General features: G+C 42.0%; 1 protein-coding gene across 1 annotated transcript; it reads left to right on the plus strand.

Annotated features, from left to right (window-relative positions):
- Positions 1-1,405: 1,405 nt before the first annotated feature.
- LOC122026459 lies at positions 1,406-1,999 on the plus strand. Its single transcript, XM_042585203.1, has one exon. It carries the CDS (start codon positions 1,406-1,408, stop codon positions 1,997-1,999), a length of 594 nt encoding a protein of 197 aa, XP_042441137.1.
- Positions 2,000-14,482: the final 12,483 nt, after the last annotated feature.

The raw sequence follows: 14,482 nt of genomic DNA on the forward strand, positions 1-14,482 counted from the left end.
GACCCAAACCACCACCTGGAGCTATTCTACGAAATATGGGCACTATGAAGGTGAATGGGGTACCCCCTGAGTAAGTTAGACTACTCCTCTTCAGGTTCTCTTTAAGGGACAGAGCCAAGCAGTGGCTGAACTCACTCCCAGCGAACAACATATCATCCTGGGAGCAGTGTGAGCAGAAGTTTCTGGATAAGTTCTATCCGCCCAGCAAAACCACTCACATGAGGAACCTAATCGCCAGCTTCAAACAGATAGACTCGGAATCATTATTCAAAGCTTGGGACAGATTCAAGAATATGCTACGGCAGTGCCCCCATCATGGTCTTGAAAAGTGGTTGGTCTTGCACACCTTCTACAATGGAATAAACTATCACACGAAGGTATCTCTTGATTCTGCAGTAGGGGGAGCACAGATGAACAAAAGTCTCGATGAAGCAGAAGAAATAATAGAAAATGTGGCGCAGAACCACCATCAGGGGGATCTGAAAGATCCAGTGGCTCGTGTGTGGGGAACCCAATTAAAGCGTCAGGGAAATTAGATGTAGATGTAGTTACACTAATGTCTACAAAGCTAGACGCTCTGACCAAGAAATTTGAAGCCATGGGAAACAACATAGCTAATGCAATAGCATGTGTTTGCGACATTTGTGGAAGTACGGATCACGCTCAAGACACTTGCCCCTTTGGGCCAATATAGGCACAGATGAACCAACTTGAGCAGTGTGAGGCGATAACTAGCTACAACCGGTGGCAAAATAATCCGTACTCCAATACATACAACCCTGGATGGAGGAATCATCCCAATTTCTCATACCGAAATAATCAGGATCAAGGACTGGCACATCAGAACTATCAGCCTGGGCAGCAAAGCCACCAATCTGGACAACAGACCTATCAACAATAGCAGCCTTCACAATTGTCAAGGATTGAGAAGATGCTTGAGGAAGCTTTCTCAGAGCAGAAGGAGATGAGGAGCAAGATCAAACAACTGACTCAGAGGCTGGAAAACTCTGAAAAACACTAGAAAATGCAAGATAGCCAGATAGCTCAGTCCGCCTCAAGAGCACATGGCACATTCCCAAGAAAATCAGATTTAAATCCAGTGGAAAATTGCAATCGCATTGAACTGAGGAGCGGACGTACTATGGGAGATCCCCAAGTCACTACTCAAAAGGAGATCGACTCAGAGGAAGAGTCCTCTCTCCTGCTGCCAAATCAGACTCAAAACAGGGAGGGAGAAGAGGCTCCTAGAAAGGTGGAAGAAGCTCTTCAAGCTGCCCCACATAATTAGACGATCCTGTTTCCTCAGAAGCTTATAGCATCCTAGAAAGACGAAGAGTTCAACCGGTTCCTAGAGAAGATCAAAGAAATCTGCATAGAAGTACCACTGATTGACGTGCTGCACCAAATGCCGAAGTTCGCAAAATTCTTAAAGGGAATTCTATCCAACAGGAGGCAAAAAGGCGACTTCGAGACGGCAGCACTAACAGAGAATTGCAGCGCCCTCCTTATGGCGAGCTCTCCACCAAAGCTCCAGGATCCAGGAAGATTCTCCATACTATGCAAAATTGGTCCAGAACTCATACCGAGAGCTTTTTGCGACTTGGGGGCCAGCGTCAACCTACTTTCATACTCCTTATGCAAGAAGCTGGGCCTCCAGAACATAAAATTGACTACTATGGCACTACAATTAGCAGACCACTCATGCAGATACCCGATGGGAATAGTGGAAGATGTGTCAGTTGAAGTGAGTGGGTGTATGGTTACCACAGATTTTATTATTTTAGATATGGAGGAAGATCCAAAGATACCAATTATCCTTGGTAGACCATTCCCTGCCACGGCTGGAGCCATCATAGACGTAAAAAGTCACAGGATGTCCTTGGAGATTGGTAAAGAAAAGATCGAGTTTGATTTATCAGATTACCCCATCTGGAACTCCTCCCCTCAAGGACATCCTCGCAAGACCAACATACACAAAGTCGAGGAGTGCAATTCCTAGGAGAGTCCCCCTCCAGCAAACAACACGAAATACATTTGTCCTGCACTAGCGAAACTAAGGGCGCAGGTTGGAGCATCAACCCTAGGTGGGGAGCCGTCCCTCCACGGGTTCACTCCGCACTAACAGAAACGGGGTCGAGCTAAAGACCTAAAACAAGCGCTTCTTGGGAGGCTACCCAAGGGTTTTCTTATTCTAAGTTCATCGGTCCTTTTTGTCGTTCTATTTCTTTAGTGACCTTTGGTCTAGTACTTTATTTTGCTTATTACATTTTCAGGATGTGTATAGGCTCCACGAGCTGGCCATGAGCGCTTTTCGTGGGCGTGGAGGCGACGGAGGGGCCGAAATGTCGAAGAGCGAACCACTATAAGCTTAAGGGAGCAGTCGTGTGGAGTCAACGTGGAGACTAAAGCCACGGGCCGTGCAACCCCCGCACGGTCGTGTGGCATGTGCAGAGAGGAGAGAGGCATGTGTTGGGTTTTTCGGGCCGCAAAAACCGCTTTTTCACGTCGCGAAAACCCCGAAACGCCCTAGCCAACGGATCCGTGCGAAGAAAAACCATTCAAAATTACGAGTATGAGTTTCTTACCTAGATCTACTCCTAGATCTATATGTTTAGAAAATTACCCTTGATGCGTGCCCTTTACGAATCCCGCTCGTCCAAGGAAGTGCTGGATCTCAAGATTGTCAACGTAGACAATCCTCTAGAAGTATCCACACGAACAAGATGTGTTCTCTAACACACAAGGATGGAGAAGAGAACACCACAAATGTGCTAGCACTTCTTGATGCTCTCGGATGGGATTGGAAGAAGAAGAAAAGAAAAGAAGAGAACACACTCCTCTAAAATCACTATGTGACTTTCACTAACCTTTCTTCTTGGATTAGACTCACTCTCCTTTCTTCTCCCTTGCTTGAAACCCACGACCAAGAGAAGAGAAGGAGCAAAAAGAGAGCTTGAGGAAGAAGATGATGTGAATGTGAGTGAATGAAAAATTCATTCTCTTTCAAAACCAAAAGGGTAACCCCCATTCTCATTAAATGTGGCCATTAAAGAGAATAGATTTGTAACCCCCATGAGGTGGCACACTTTGATGATGTGGCACATCATCATTAGTCCTCCTAATGCCAAATCACTAATGATGTGGCAAATAGTCAAGTCAAACTTGACTCTTCCTCTTCCCCTCAAGTCAAGTCAAACTTGACTTAATCTCTTTCATGGTTGATCTAATCTAACCATTTAATTCAAGCAAATTTAATATAATGAATCTAATTCATTTAATTAAATTGATTCAATGAGTCATAATCTAAATTAGACTCATTGAACACATGAATCAACATGAGTCCAACTCAATTAGCCCAATTAGGATTACTCTTAATCCAATTTATTTCATCACATGAATCTAATCCTCTTGGTTCATCATATGAACCTAATCTCCATCCACTTGTTCTTTGTGTGTGACCCAATAGGTTCTTGTAATGTTGGCAATGCCCCTAAACCCAATTAGGACCATAAGTAATGAGCAGTATCTAGCAATACATCATTACTACCCAAGTTACAAGAATGTTGAGATCCAACATCACCTTGTGACTACTAATTGTGACTCCTCACAATATATGACAAGTGTCCTTCTATCCTAGACATCTAGATTGATTAATGTGAAGCATATATCGTGTCATCCTCTAATCAATCTAAATCTTGGACACCAAGTAGACTCACTCAATCAAATGAGCTCGATATCTCATATTGACTCATTTGGGCATGACCATGCACTCCGTGGTCTCACTCTATCAAGAATATCGATGTCTCTCCCGTCATATAGGAGAGATAGATCCCATCTACATCACTCACATCCCTCTGCATAATTTGTTACATACCCAGTAATCGCCATTATAGTCCACCCAGTTACGGGTGACGTTTGACGAAACCAAAGTACATAACTCCTTATGTAGGGAACCATGGTGACTTCAGGTCTAAGGACTAATAGTCATAGTAATAGCCACATGAGAAAGTATGTGACACTCATATAACGATCCATGATACTTTCTCATGGCGGGTCATTCAGTATACATTCTCCAATGCATACCCATGTGTCAACTTGATATCTCCATATCCATGACTTGTGAGATCAAGTCATCGAGTTGACCTACATGCTAGCCTTATTGTATTAACATTGTCCCTGAATGATAATACTCTACTAGGAATGATTAAGAGTAGTGTTCCCTATATCATCTCACTATCGATTCAACCAATCGATTGATATAGGTAAGAACCTTGTACTCTAGGACGCTATTATACTTAGTTTATTTGGCACCAATACAAGTAAGTATAATAACCAAAACAAGTGCCTTTAGTTATTTAAGAATATGATACAACATGTCCATAATACAATCATCAAATGATTGGCTCTAGGGCTCTAACTAACAATCTCCCACTAGCACTAGTGGTAATCAGTGTAGGCTCTAAGCCCCAATGACCTAGTGTGACCATCATGCTTTCTCTGTGCCAAAGCCTTGGTCAAGGATCTGCGATGTTATCCTCTGTAGGTACTCTGCAAATCTTCACATCTCCTCTGTCGATAATTTCTCGAATGAGATGGAAGCGCCGTAGTATGTGTTTGGTCCGCTGGTGTGAGCGAGGTTCCTTAGCCTGTGCTATAGCTCCATTGTTGTCACAATACAGCTCAATAGGGTCAACTATGCTAGGAACCACCCCAAGTTCAGTGATGAACTTGCGGATCCAAACTGCCTCCTTTGCTGCCTCTGATGCAGCAATGTATTCGGCCTCTGTTGTAGAATCAGCTACTGTGTCCTGCTTCAAACTCTTCCAGCTCACAGCACCACCATTTATGCAAAATACGAACCCTGACTACGATCGATAATCATTTTGGTCGGTCTGGAAGCTAGCATCACTGTAACCCTTTACAGCTAGCTCGTCATCACCTCCATATATCAAGAAATATTCTTTAGTCTTTCATAAGTACTTAAGAATATTCTTGACCGCTATCCAGTGACTTTCACCTGGATTTGACTGGTATCTGCTCGTCATGCTCAAAGCATACGAGACATCAGGATGAGTACATAACATGGCGTACATGATAGACCCTATGGCTGAGGCATAAGGGATTTGATCCATGCGGTCTCTCTCCTCTCTAGTAGAGGGACCTTGAGTCTTCGAAAAACTCACGCCATGTGACATCGGCAGAAATCCCTTCTTGAAGTTCTGCATGGCAAACCGAAGGAGTACCTTGTCAATGTATGTACTCTGACTTAGGCGAAGCAATCTGTTAGATCTATCTCTATAGATCTGTATCCCTAGAATGCGGGATGCTTCACCTAAGTCCTTCATTGAGAAACATGTCCCAAGACAAGTCTTGACAGACTGTAGCAAAGGGATGTCCTTCCCAATGAGTAGTATGTCATTCACATACAATATGAGGAAGACAACTATATCCTCTACAACCTTCTTGTAGACACAAGGTTCATCTTCATTCTTGATGAAACCAAACTGTTTGATTGCATCATCGAATCAAAGATTCCAGCTCCGAGAAGCTTGCTTTAGTCCAGAAATGGACCTATGCAGCTTGCATACTCTGCCAGTATGCTATGGATCTTCAAAACCCTCAGGTTATGTCATGTACACATCCTCGAGCAGGTTCCCATTCAGAAACATGGTTTTGACATCCATCTGCCATATCTCAGAGTCATGGTATGCTGCAATAGCAAGCAAGATCCAAATGGACTTAAACATCGCAACTGGAGAAAAGGTTTCATCATAGTCAATACCATGAATCTGCTTGAAACCTTTAGCTACCATGCGACCCTTATAGATAAGTCCATCCATGTCAGTCTTTCTCTTAAAAACCCACTTACACCTAATGGGTTTAACCCCTTCAGGTGGATCAACCAAAGTCCATACTTGGTTGGTGTACATGGATTCCATCTCGGATCTCATGGCCTCTAGCCATTTCTCGGAATCTGGTCTCATCACAGCTTCCTGATAGGTGGTAGGCTCATCCTCTATGAGCACAACGTCATCATGGTCAGACAAGAGAAATGAGTATCTCTCAGGCTGACGACGTACCTTATCAGTCCTGCGAAGAGGTATGTCTACTTGAACTGGTTATTGTTCCTCAACTCCTTGTGGAACAACATCATCCACAATACTTTGTGGTTCCAGTTCAACTTCCATCGAGGCTTCAGTGCTAGGATCCACATCTTGAACTTCTTCAAGATTGAATGTACTCCCACTAGTCTTTCTAGAAACAAAGTCCCTTTTTAGAAAGACTTCAGTCTTTGCCACAACTATCTTATGCTGACTGGGAATGTAGAAGTAATATCCCTTAGTTTCCTTGGGATATACTATAAAGTAGCACTTGTCGGATTTGGGTCCTAATTTATCTAAGACTTGACGTCTAACGTAAGCCTCACAACCCCAAATCCTCATGAAAGACACTTGGGCATCTCTCCCAGTCCATATCCTATATGGTGTCTTTATCACGGCTTTGGATGGAACTCGGTTGAGTATAAAAGCTGCCATGTCTAGAGCATAGCCCCAAAGGAATGTCGGAAGATCTGTGTGACTCATCATAGACCGTACCATATCTAATAGGGTACGATTCCTCCTTTCTGATACACCATTCCACTATGGTGTTCCAGGAGGAGTGAGTTGGGATAGAATCCCACACTCATCTAGAAAGTCACGAAACTCATGGCTAAGGTATTCTCCACCTCGATCTGATCGAAGTATCTTAATACTCTTGCCAAGCTGGTTCTGTACTTCATTCTTGAATTCTTTGAACTTTCAAAGGATTCAAACTTATGTGTCATCAAGTACACATAACCATATCTACTGAAGTCATCAGTAAATATGATGAAGTACCTATAACCTCCTCTAGCAGCGACATTGAAAGGGCCACATACATCACTATGTATAAGTCCTAACAAATCAGTCGCTCTTTCGTTGTGCCCACGAAAGGGAGTCTTGGTCATCTTACCTCGTAGGCATGACTCGCATATCTCATATGATTAAAAATAAAATGAGTCCAGCAAACCATCCTTATGGAGCTGGGATAAGCGCTTGTCATTTATATGACCTAAGCGACAGTGCCAGAGATAGGTTTGATTCAAGTCATTTGACTTGAACCTCTTGGTATTTATGTTATAGATAGGGCTATCAAGGTCTAGAATGTATAGTCCGTTCTTTAGAGGTGCACTACAATAGAACATATCTTTTAAATAAACAGAACAACATTTGTCCTTAATTATAAAAGAGAAGTCTTTCTTGTCTAAACAAGAAACTGATATTATGTTCTTAGTTAATGTAGGCACATAACAACATTCATCTAATTCTAATACAAGCCCAGAGGGCAGAGATAGAAAATAAGTCCCTACAGCAACAGCAGCAACTCGTGCTCCATTGCCTACTCGTTGGTCTATCTCGCCCTTCGTCAATGCTCTGCTATTTCTCAGCGTTTGTACACTAGTACAAATGTGAGAAGCACATCCGGTATCTAATACCCACGATGAAGAAATAGAGAGGTTGAATTCTATAACAATTATACCTGAAGTAGAAATCTTATTTATCTTCTTCTTAAGGTCTTCCAAGTATCTAGTGCAGTTCCTCTTCCAGTGCCCTGCTTGTCCTTGATACAGTTGACAAAGATGTTCAACCATATCGTAAGCGCCCAACAACTCGTGTTGCTTCTGAAGCTCAGAGTTTATGGTTGCGAGCATGAGACATGACACGTCTAATACGTCATCTTGATGCTTCTTAAAAGCATCTCAGTCAGCTCGTGGGGCATTAGCAGGAGGAGCCTCCGGAATGGGCTGCTCCAGAACGTACAGTTTACATTCTTGGGTGAGAACGTTTCTCAAATTCCTATACCAGTCCAGGAAATTTACTCCGTTGAGCTTGTCCTTCTTAAGGACAAAACGCAGAGAGAAGTTGTTCGTGTTTGACGTCATGGTAATCTACAACAGAAATAAATGCAGAAATAAATATCATATTCTTAATCATTTAATTAGGCCTTTAACTAAATGATGCTCCCACTGAATTCTATAATTCATGTGGGACAAGATCCACATCATACTATCCCTTGAGTTAGCTTTGGCTAATATGCCCAAGATTTAGTATGATTGGTAGGTAACGATTACCAATTACATCTCTATGCAACTCTTGTTTATAGGATCAAGATCCACATTGATATTAAAACTCGAGTTAGCTTTGGCTAATACGCCCGAGAGTTAATATAAACATGATTTTGTCCTACCTTTCCAACCGTTGGAAGAATGCCTATAGTTGTACTCGATCCAACCGAGTACACTAGGAATACTCAATCTAATTGAGTTTGTACTCGCCCATGCGTTGATAGGCGGGACCAAGATTGTCCCTCCGTACCCTACCAAGATAATATGTGTTGCTCTGCTTTGGCAGATTCAACAACGACATGTGATCGAGGTAGTAGCAGGTATCACGGCACGGTAGGCATTTTGAGTTGACGTGATTTAGATATAATCTAATCGATGATGCGTATCATATACGTGATTTAGATCTAATCTAATCGTGGGGTGCATCATGTGCACGATTTAGATCTAATCTAATCGTTAGGCACTAATTACTTACTATTTTACTAGCATGCATCACATACACACAAAAGCAATTAATTAAACAATTTTGTGATTATGTCATGGCCCTACTACGATCTTCTCAAGCCAATGAGAAGATCGGATGGTCAACCTAAGGTCAACAGCTTCTCAAGCGCCTTCGTTTTGACCACCTTGTGTTGCTCTAGCCTTCCTCGCAACTCCGTCTTGAGTGGACCTTCCACCGCTTCAAAATTTACTTTACAATTTTGAAACTCGAGTTACATTTGAGCCTAAATCTAATTTACAACCAGAATATAAATAGGGAGGCATGACGCGCAGGTCGCGTATCAGATACAGCACACACAACACAGAAAATGGCACGCAGGCCATAATATGAATTACAACACATCCAATCAGATTGGTTTTTGGGCCATGACTATCACAAAATATACATAATTCAAAATTATGTAATTTTCATAATTTTCTGTAATTTTTCTTATAATTTTTACAATCTTTAAGGAAAATTTTCCCGGCGGTCCCATTTAGCGATTTCGGGTGCAATCGCGGAACGAATCCCCTTACGGGACTAGGGGCAGCGCCCCTACCCGCAATCTAACCATCGCGAGTGTCCCTTACCGATCCAATAGCGCCTTAGCCCGCTTTCCCAAAAAATTTTGGGGCGAAACTTTGCCGATTCGGAAAATTCTTCTCGGTAGTCGAAGCCTACAAGTGTCGAAACACTTGTGCTTCGCTTCTACGAGAAAAATACCCTTTAAAACTATAAAAATCATAAAATTATAGAAATTCACAGAATGTTCATTTTTCATAAAAACTAAAATAAACTCGTACACGTCTTCGCACGTGGCTCTGATACCACTGTTGGATTTTTCGGGCCGCGAAAATCACTTTTTCGCGTCGCGGAAACCCCGAAACTCCCTAGCCAATAGATCCGTGTGAAGAAAAACCATTCGAAATTACGAGTACGTGTTTCTTACCTAGATCTACTCCTAGATCTATATGTTTAGAAAATTACCCTTGATGCGTGCCCTTTACGAATCCCGCTCGTCTAAGGAAGTGCCGGATCTCAAGATTGTCAACGTAGACAATCCTCTAGAAGTATCCACCCGAACAAGATGTGTTCTCTAACACACAAGGATGGAGAAGAGAACCCCACAAGTGTGCTAGAACTTCTTGATGCTTTCGGATGGGATTGGAAGAAGAAGAAAAGAAAAGAAGAGAACACACTCCTCTAAAATCACTATGTGACTTTCACTAACCTTTCTTCTTGGATTAGACTCACTCTCCTTTCTTCTCCCTTGCTTGAAACCCACGACCAAGAGAAGAGAAGAGAAGGAGCAAAAAGAGAGCTTGAGGAAGAAGATGATGTGAATGTGAGTGAATGAAAAATTCATTCTCATTCAAAACCAAAAGGGTAACCCCCATTCTCATTAAATGTGGCCATTAAAGAGAATAGATTTGTAACCCCCATGAGGTGGCACACTTTGATGATGTGGTACATCATCATTAGTCCTCCTAATTCCAAATCACTAATGATGTGGCAAATAGTCAAGTCAAACTTGACTCTTCCTCTTCCTCTCAAGTCAAGTCAAACTTGACTTAATCTCTCTCATGGTTGATCTAATCCAACCATTTAATTTAAGCAAATTTAATATAATGAATATAATTCAATTAATTAAATTGATTCAATGAGTCATAATCTAAATTAGACTCATTGAACACATGAATCAACTTGAGTACAACTCAATTAGCCCAATTAGGATTACTCTTAATCCAATTTGATTCATCACATGAATCTAATCCTCTTGGTTCATCATATGAACCTAATCTCCATCCACTTGTTCTTTGTGTGTGACCCAATAGGTTCTTGTACGTTGGCAATGCCCCTAAACCCATTTAGGACCATAAGTAATGAGCGGTATCTAGCAATATATCATTACTACCCAAGTTACAAGAATGTTGAGATCCAACATCACCTTGTGACTACTAATTGTGACTCCTCACAATATATGACAAGTGTCCTTCTATCCTAGACATCTAGATTGATTAATGTGAGGCATAGATCGTGTCATCCTCTAATCAATCTAAATCTTGAATTCCAAGTAGACTCACTCAATCAAATGAGCTCAATATCTCATATTGACTCATTTGGGCATGACCATGCACTTCGTGGTCTCACTCTATCAAGAATATCAATGTCTCTCCCATCATATAGGAGAGATAGATCCCATCTACATCACTCATATACCTCTGCATAATTTGTTACATACCCAGTAATCGCCTTTATAGTCCACCCAGTTACGGGTGACGTTTGACGAAAATAAAGTACATAACTCCTTATGTAGAGAACCATGGTGACTTCAGGTCTAAGGACTAATAGTCATACTAATAGCCACCTGAGAAAGTATATGACACTCATATAACGATCCATGATACTTTCTCATGGCGGGGCATTCAGTATGCATTCTCCAATGCATACCCGTGTGTCAACTTGATATCTCCATATCCATGACTTGTGAGATCAAGTCATCGAGTTGACCTACATGCTAGCCTTATTGTATTAACATTGTCCTTGAATGATAATACTCGACTAGGAATGATTAAGAGTAGTGTTCCCTATATCATCTCACTATCGATTCAACCAATCGATTGATATAGGAAAGAACCTTCTACTCAAGGACGCTATTATACTTAGTTTATTTGGCAACAATACAAGTAAGTATAATAACCAAAATAAATGTCTTTATTTATTTAAGAATATGATACAACAAGTCCATAATACAATTATCAAATGATTGGCTCTAGGGCTTTAACTAACAGCATGGGTCGTGCTGATTGGCACGACTGTGCAGCCCTACCAGAGAGGAGAATGACCCTGGACGTGCCAACTGGCACGGCCTTGCAGTTCATATAGAGAGGAGGATGATAGGGGTCATGCCACCTCAGCCGAGGGGAGAAAGCAGGAGCTCGTGCATCCTTGCACACCCGTGCAGCGTCTTGTTAGTCTCGGCTATGTCTATAAGACACGGTCGTGGCTCAACCCGTGCACGGCGCCCCCTTTTTCCAGGAAACCCTATTTCCACCCCCCCCCTCTCCCAAAAATCCTCTCCTCTCCATTACACTTTGCCAACCCCTGATCCCCCACCTCCAAGACTCACTTTTGCCTAGATCTACACCTAGATCTAAAACTTCCTTAAGCCATAAGCCCCAAAAGAGAGAAGATACATCCCCATTTTCCCTTCCTCCTCCTCACTATTTCCATTCTCATGACCCATTTCAAGGAACTCCTCAAAACCTCGCACCATGTCACAGATCTTGAAGAGGCTTCGTCGAGGGAGCGGTGGATCTAGCGGAGGGGATGCACCGGGAGGCGAAAAAGGAAAAGGGATGGCTCTTGCTTCAAAAGGGAAAGGAAAGCGGGTGGCACGCAACGAAGGTAACGAAAACGAGTTCAATATTATTTTTAGAAATCATGAGCAAAAGCTAGACATGATATTCTTGTCACTAGGAAAATATTATGCACTAAATATATGGATCCCACCACTATGGACGTGCTAGGAATTAGGAATGACATAGATTGGATGATTAGTGCTTTAGATTGGAATGATATAATGTACTCTCATGCACCAACTTACCCCCGCCTAGTTCTTGAGTTTTTGAGCTCGTTAGATGTTAAATTTCCTTCTAAGGACATCTACGCAGGGGTCATAACTTTTAAAATGATGAGTAAAGAAGTTCGGTGGACGTTTAGTGATTTAAACAATTGTTTTGGGTTACCTACTGGTGCTTCGCATGGATTTGATGGTGGTATTAAATGGAATGAATTTTGGATGTCGATTATCGGATCACAAGACCCTTATGAGCCCTCTAGAGCCAAAGCACCCCGGATGCAAAACCCGACCTTTAGATACCTCCATAGAGTGATGAGTAAAATGATCTTTGGTCGAGGAGAGAGCGATGGGGTGGTTAAGAAGACAGAACTCTATTCGCTTTGGGCAATGTTAAATAAAGTTGATTTTGATTCAGGGTTTCGTTTCTTGCAAACCTTGTGGAAGGCAGCTAAGGCATCTTCGGGGATGATAGTATTTGAAGGACTAATCACCCAAGTAGCATTCAATCTAGGTTGTGAACTTGATGGACTAGAGGTAGTTCATGGTCACGATAGGATTGACATCGATTCTTGTCTCGCCATGAAGATGATTTGTCGGGATGAGAATGAGTTTGCCCTAGGACCAATGGTTTCCCATTACCCCTCCCTTGCCTCGAGCGCACTTCAGTTCGCAACCCCGCGAATTGGGTGATTTCTGATTTACACCCCGAGAATGTACCTTCCATAGTAGAAGAACCCGAGTACCACTAGGAACCCTCGTTATCAGGGTTCTCGCAACCTGCCGGACACCCGGACCCTCCTAGGCCCTCTTTTGCATATGACATGGGATCCTCCAGTTTTGATTTTTCAGACTTCCGTACCTCTTTAGACTCTCTTCATGAGAAGCATAACACCTAACAATGACTGTTGAATGGTCGCTTCAAGTTATCTGACGACCAGTTCAAGGAGGTACAGGACCATTTAAAGTTCACTAGGGACTTCTATAGTCAGGTGACAGGGTTCGTTCAGGATTATGATGTTGACCAGGAAAGGATGAGAAATTTTATGTATGATATGGATATCACTAGACAACAAGTAGATGCCTTGTATCAATATCATCAACATCTTGGTCACCTTCCTGGTATGCCTAGATTTCCCCCTAGCTCACATCAAGGACCACCTTACCCACCACCCCCACCACCATATTGATTTCATCGGGATGATGAAAAGTCTAAGTCTAGGGGGGTGTTGCTGTACAACCTGAGTTTTTCTGAGTTTTTCTTTTGTTCTTGCATACTTTACCTACTTTTGCACATTTCATTCGCCTTATCTATTTTAGTGTCGATCTATTTGCATTTTATTTGTTTTTTTCTTGTAACTTATTTGCACTTTTCTTTCCTATCTTTAATTTCCTAGCACACATGAGAACATCAACCATCCACCTTTTCTGATACTTGTCTGATAGCAAAATAGCTAGTATTTCCTCAGTTCATGAGTTCCTAGATGGTCTTAGTATGTTTGGTGTATCCTCTTCCTCTATCTCTAGTTGCATAAAATAAGCTAAGTACACGGAGTTTGGTATAAGTTTTGGCCTAACCTTAAGGACCTAAGCTTGAATGATAGATATACCTTTGAAATAGTTATGATTCATCCAAATTACTTAGTACTTCTGTTCCCAGGGTGATTCCCTACTTACATTTTGGTTACTGGACAACCTCAGATCATGAAGCTCATTCGGAAAAATCTAAATCCCAACACATGCACTGCATGGGTAATAAGTGCTACATCTACAGCACCCAAAAAAGAAAGAGATAAAAAACAATTGTTGCAAGTGGAAACCAACAATTCACCCCTTTGAGATCGAGTTAGGTTACTGGGGAAATGAATGTTAGGTTTCTCTTGCTTCCGAGAAGTACCCTTTGAGACCTTGTGTAAATTAGGGAAAATGAACCAAGTGTGTGGCAGGTAAGTGCCTATCGCCGGAAACATTAGGAACTCAAATTGTATGACGACTTAACTAGGACAAGGAATTGAAGCTTGAAGAGTTTGGGCTACTTACTGCACTGAGCACGAAGGACTTATGTTTAGGCCATACTTAGGCTACTCCACGGTCATGCTTATCAATGAAACTAGTTGATAGAATTAGACGAATACACTAGGGATTATGAAACACTGCAGGAACTCAGGACACATAGTTTGTGGCATTTTGCTTGAGGACAAGCAAAGGATCAAGTCTGGGGTGTGATGTGAGCAAATATTATGATCATTTATGCATGCTTTAGTGCACACTC

This window comes from Zingiber officinale, chromosome 10A, assembly GCF_018446385.1.
Source record: "Zingiber officinale cultivar Zhangliang chromosome 10A, Zo_v1.1, whole genome shotgun sequence".
NCBI lineage: Eukaryota > Viridiplantae > Streptophyta > Magnoliopsida > Zingiberales > Zingiberaceae > Zingiber > Zingiber officinale.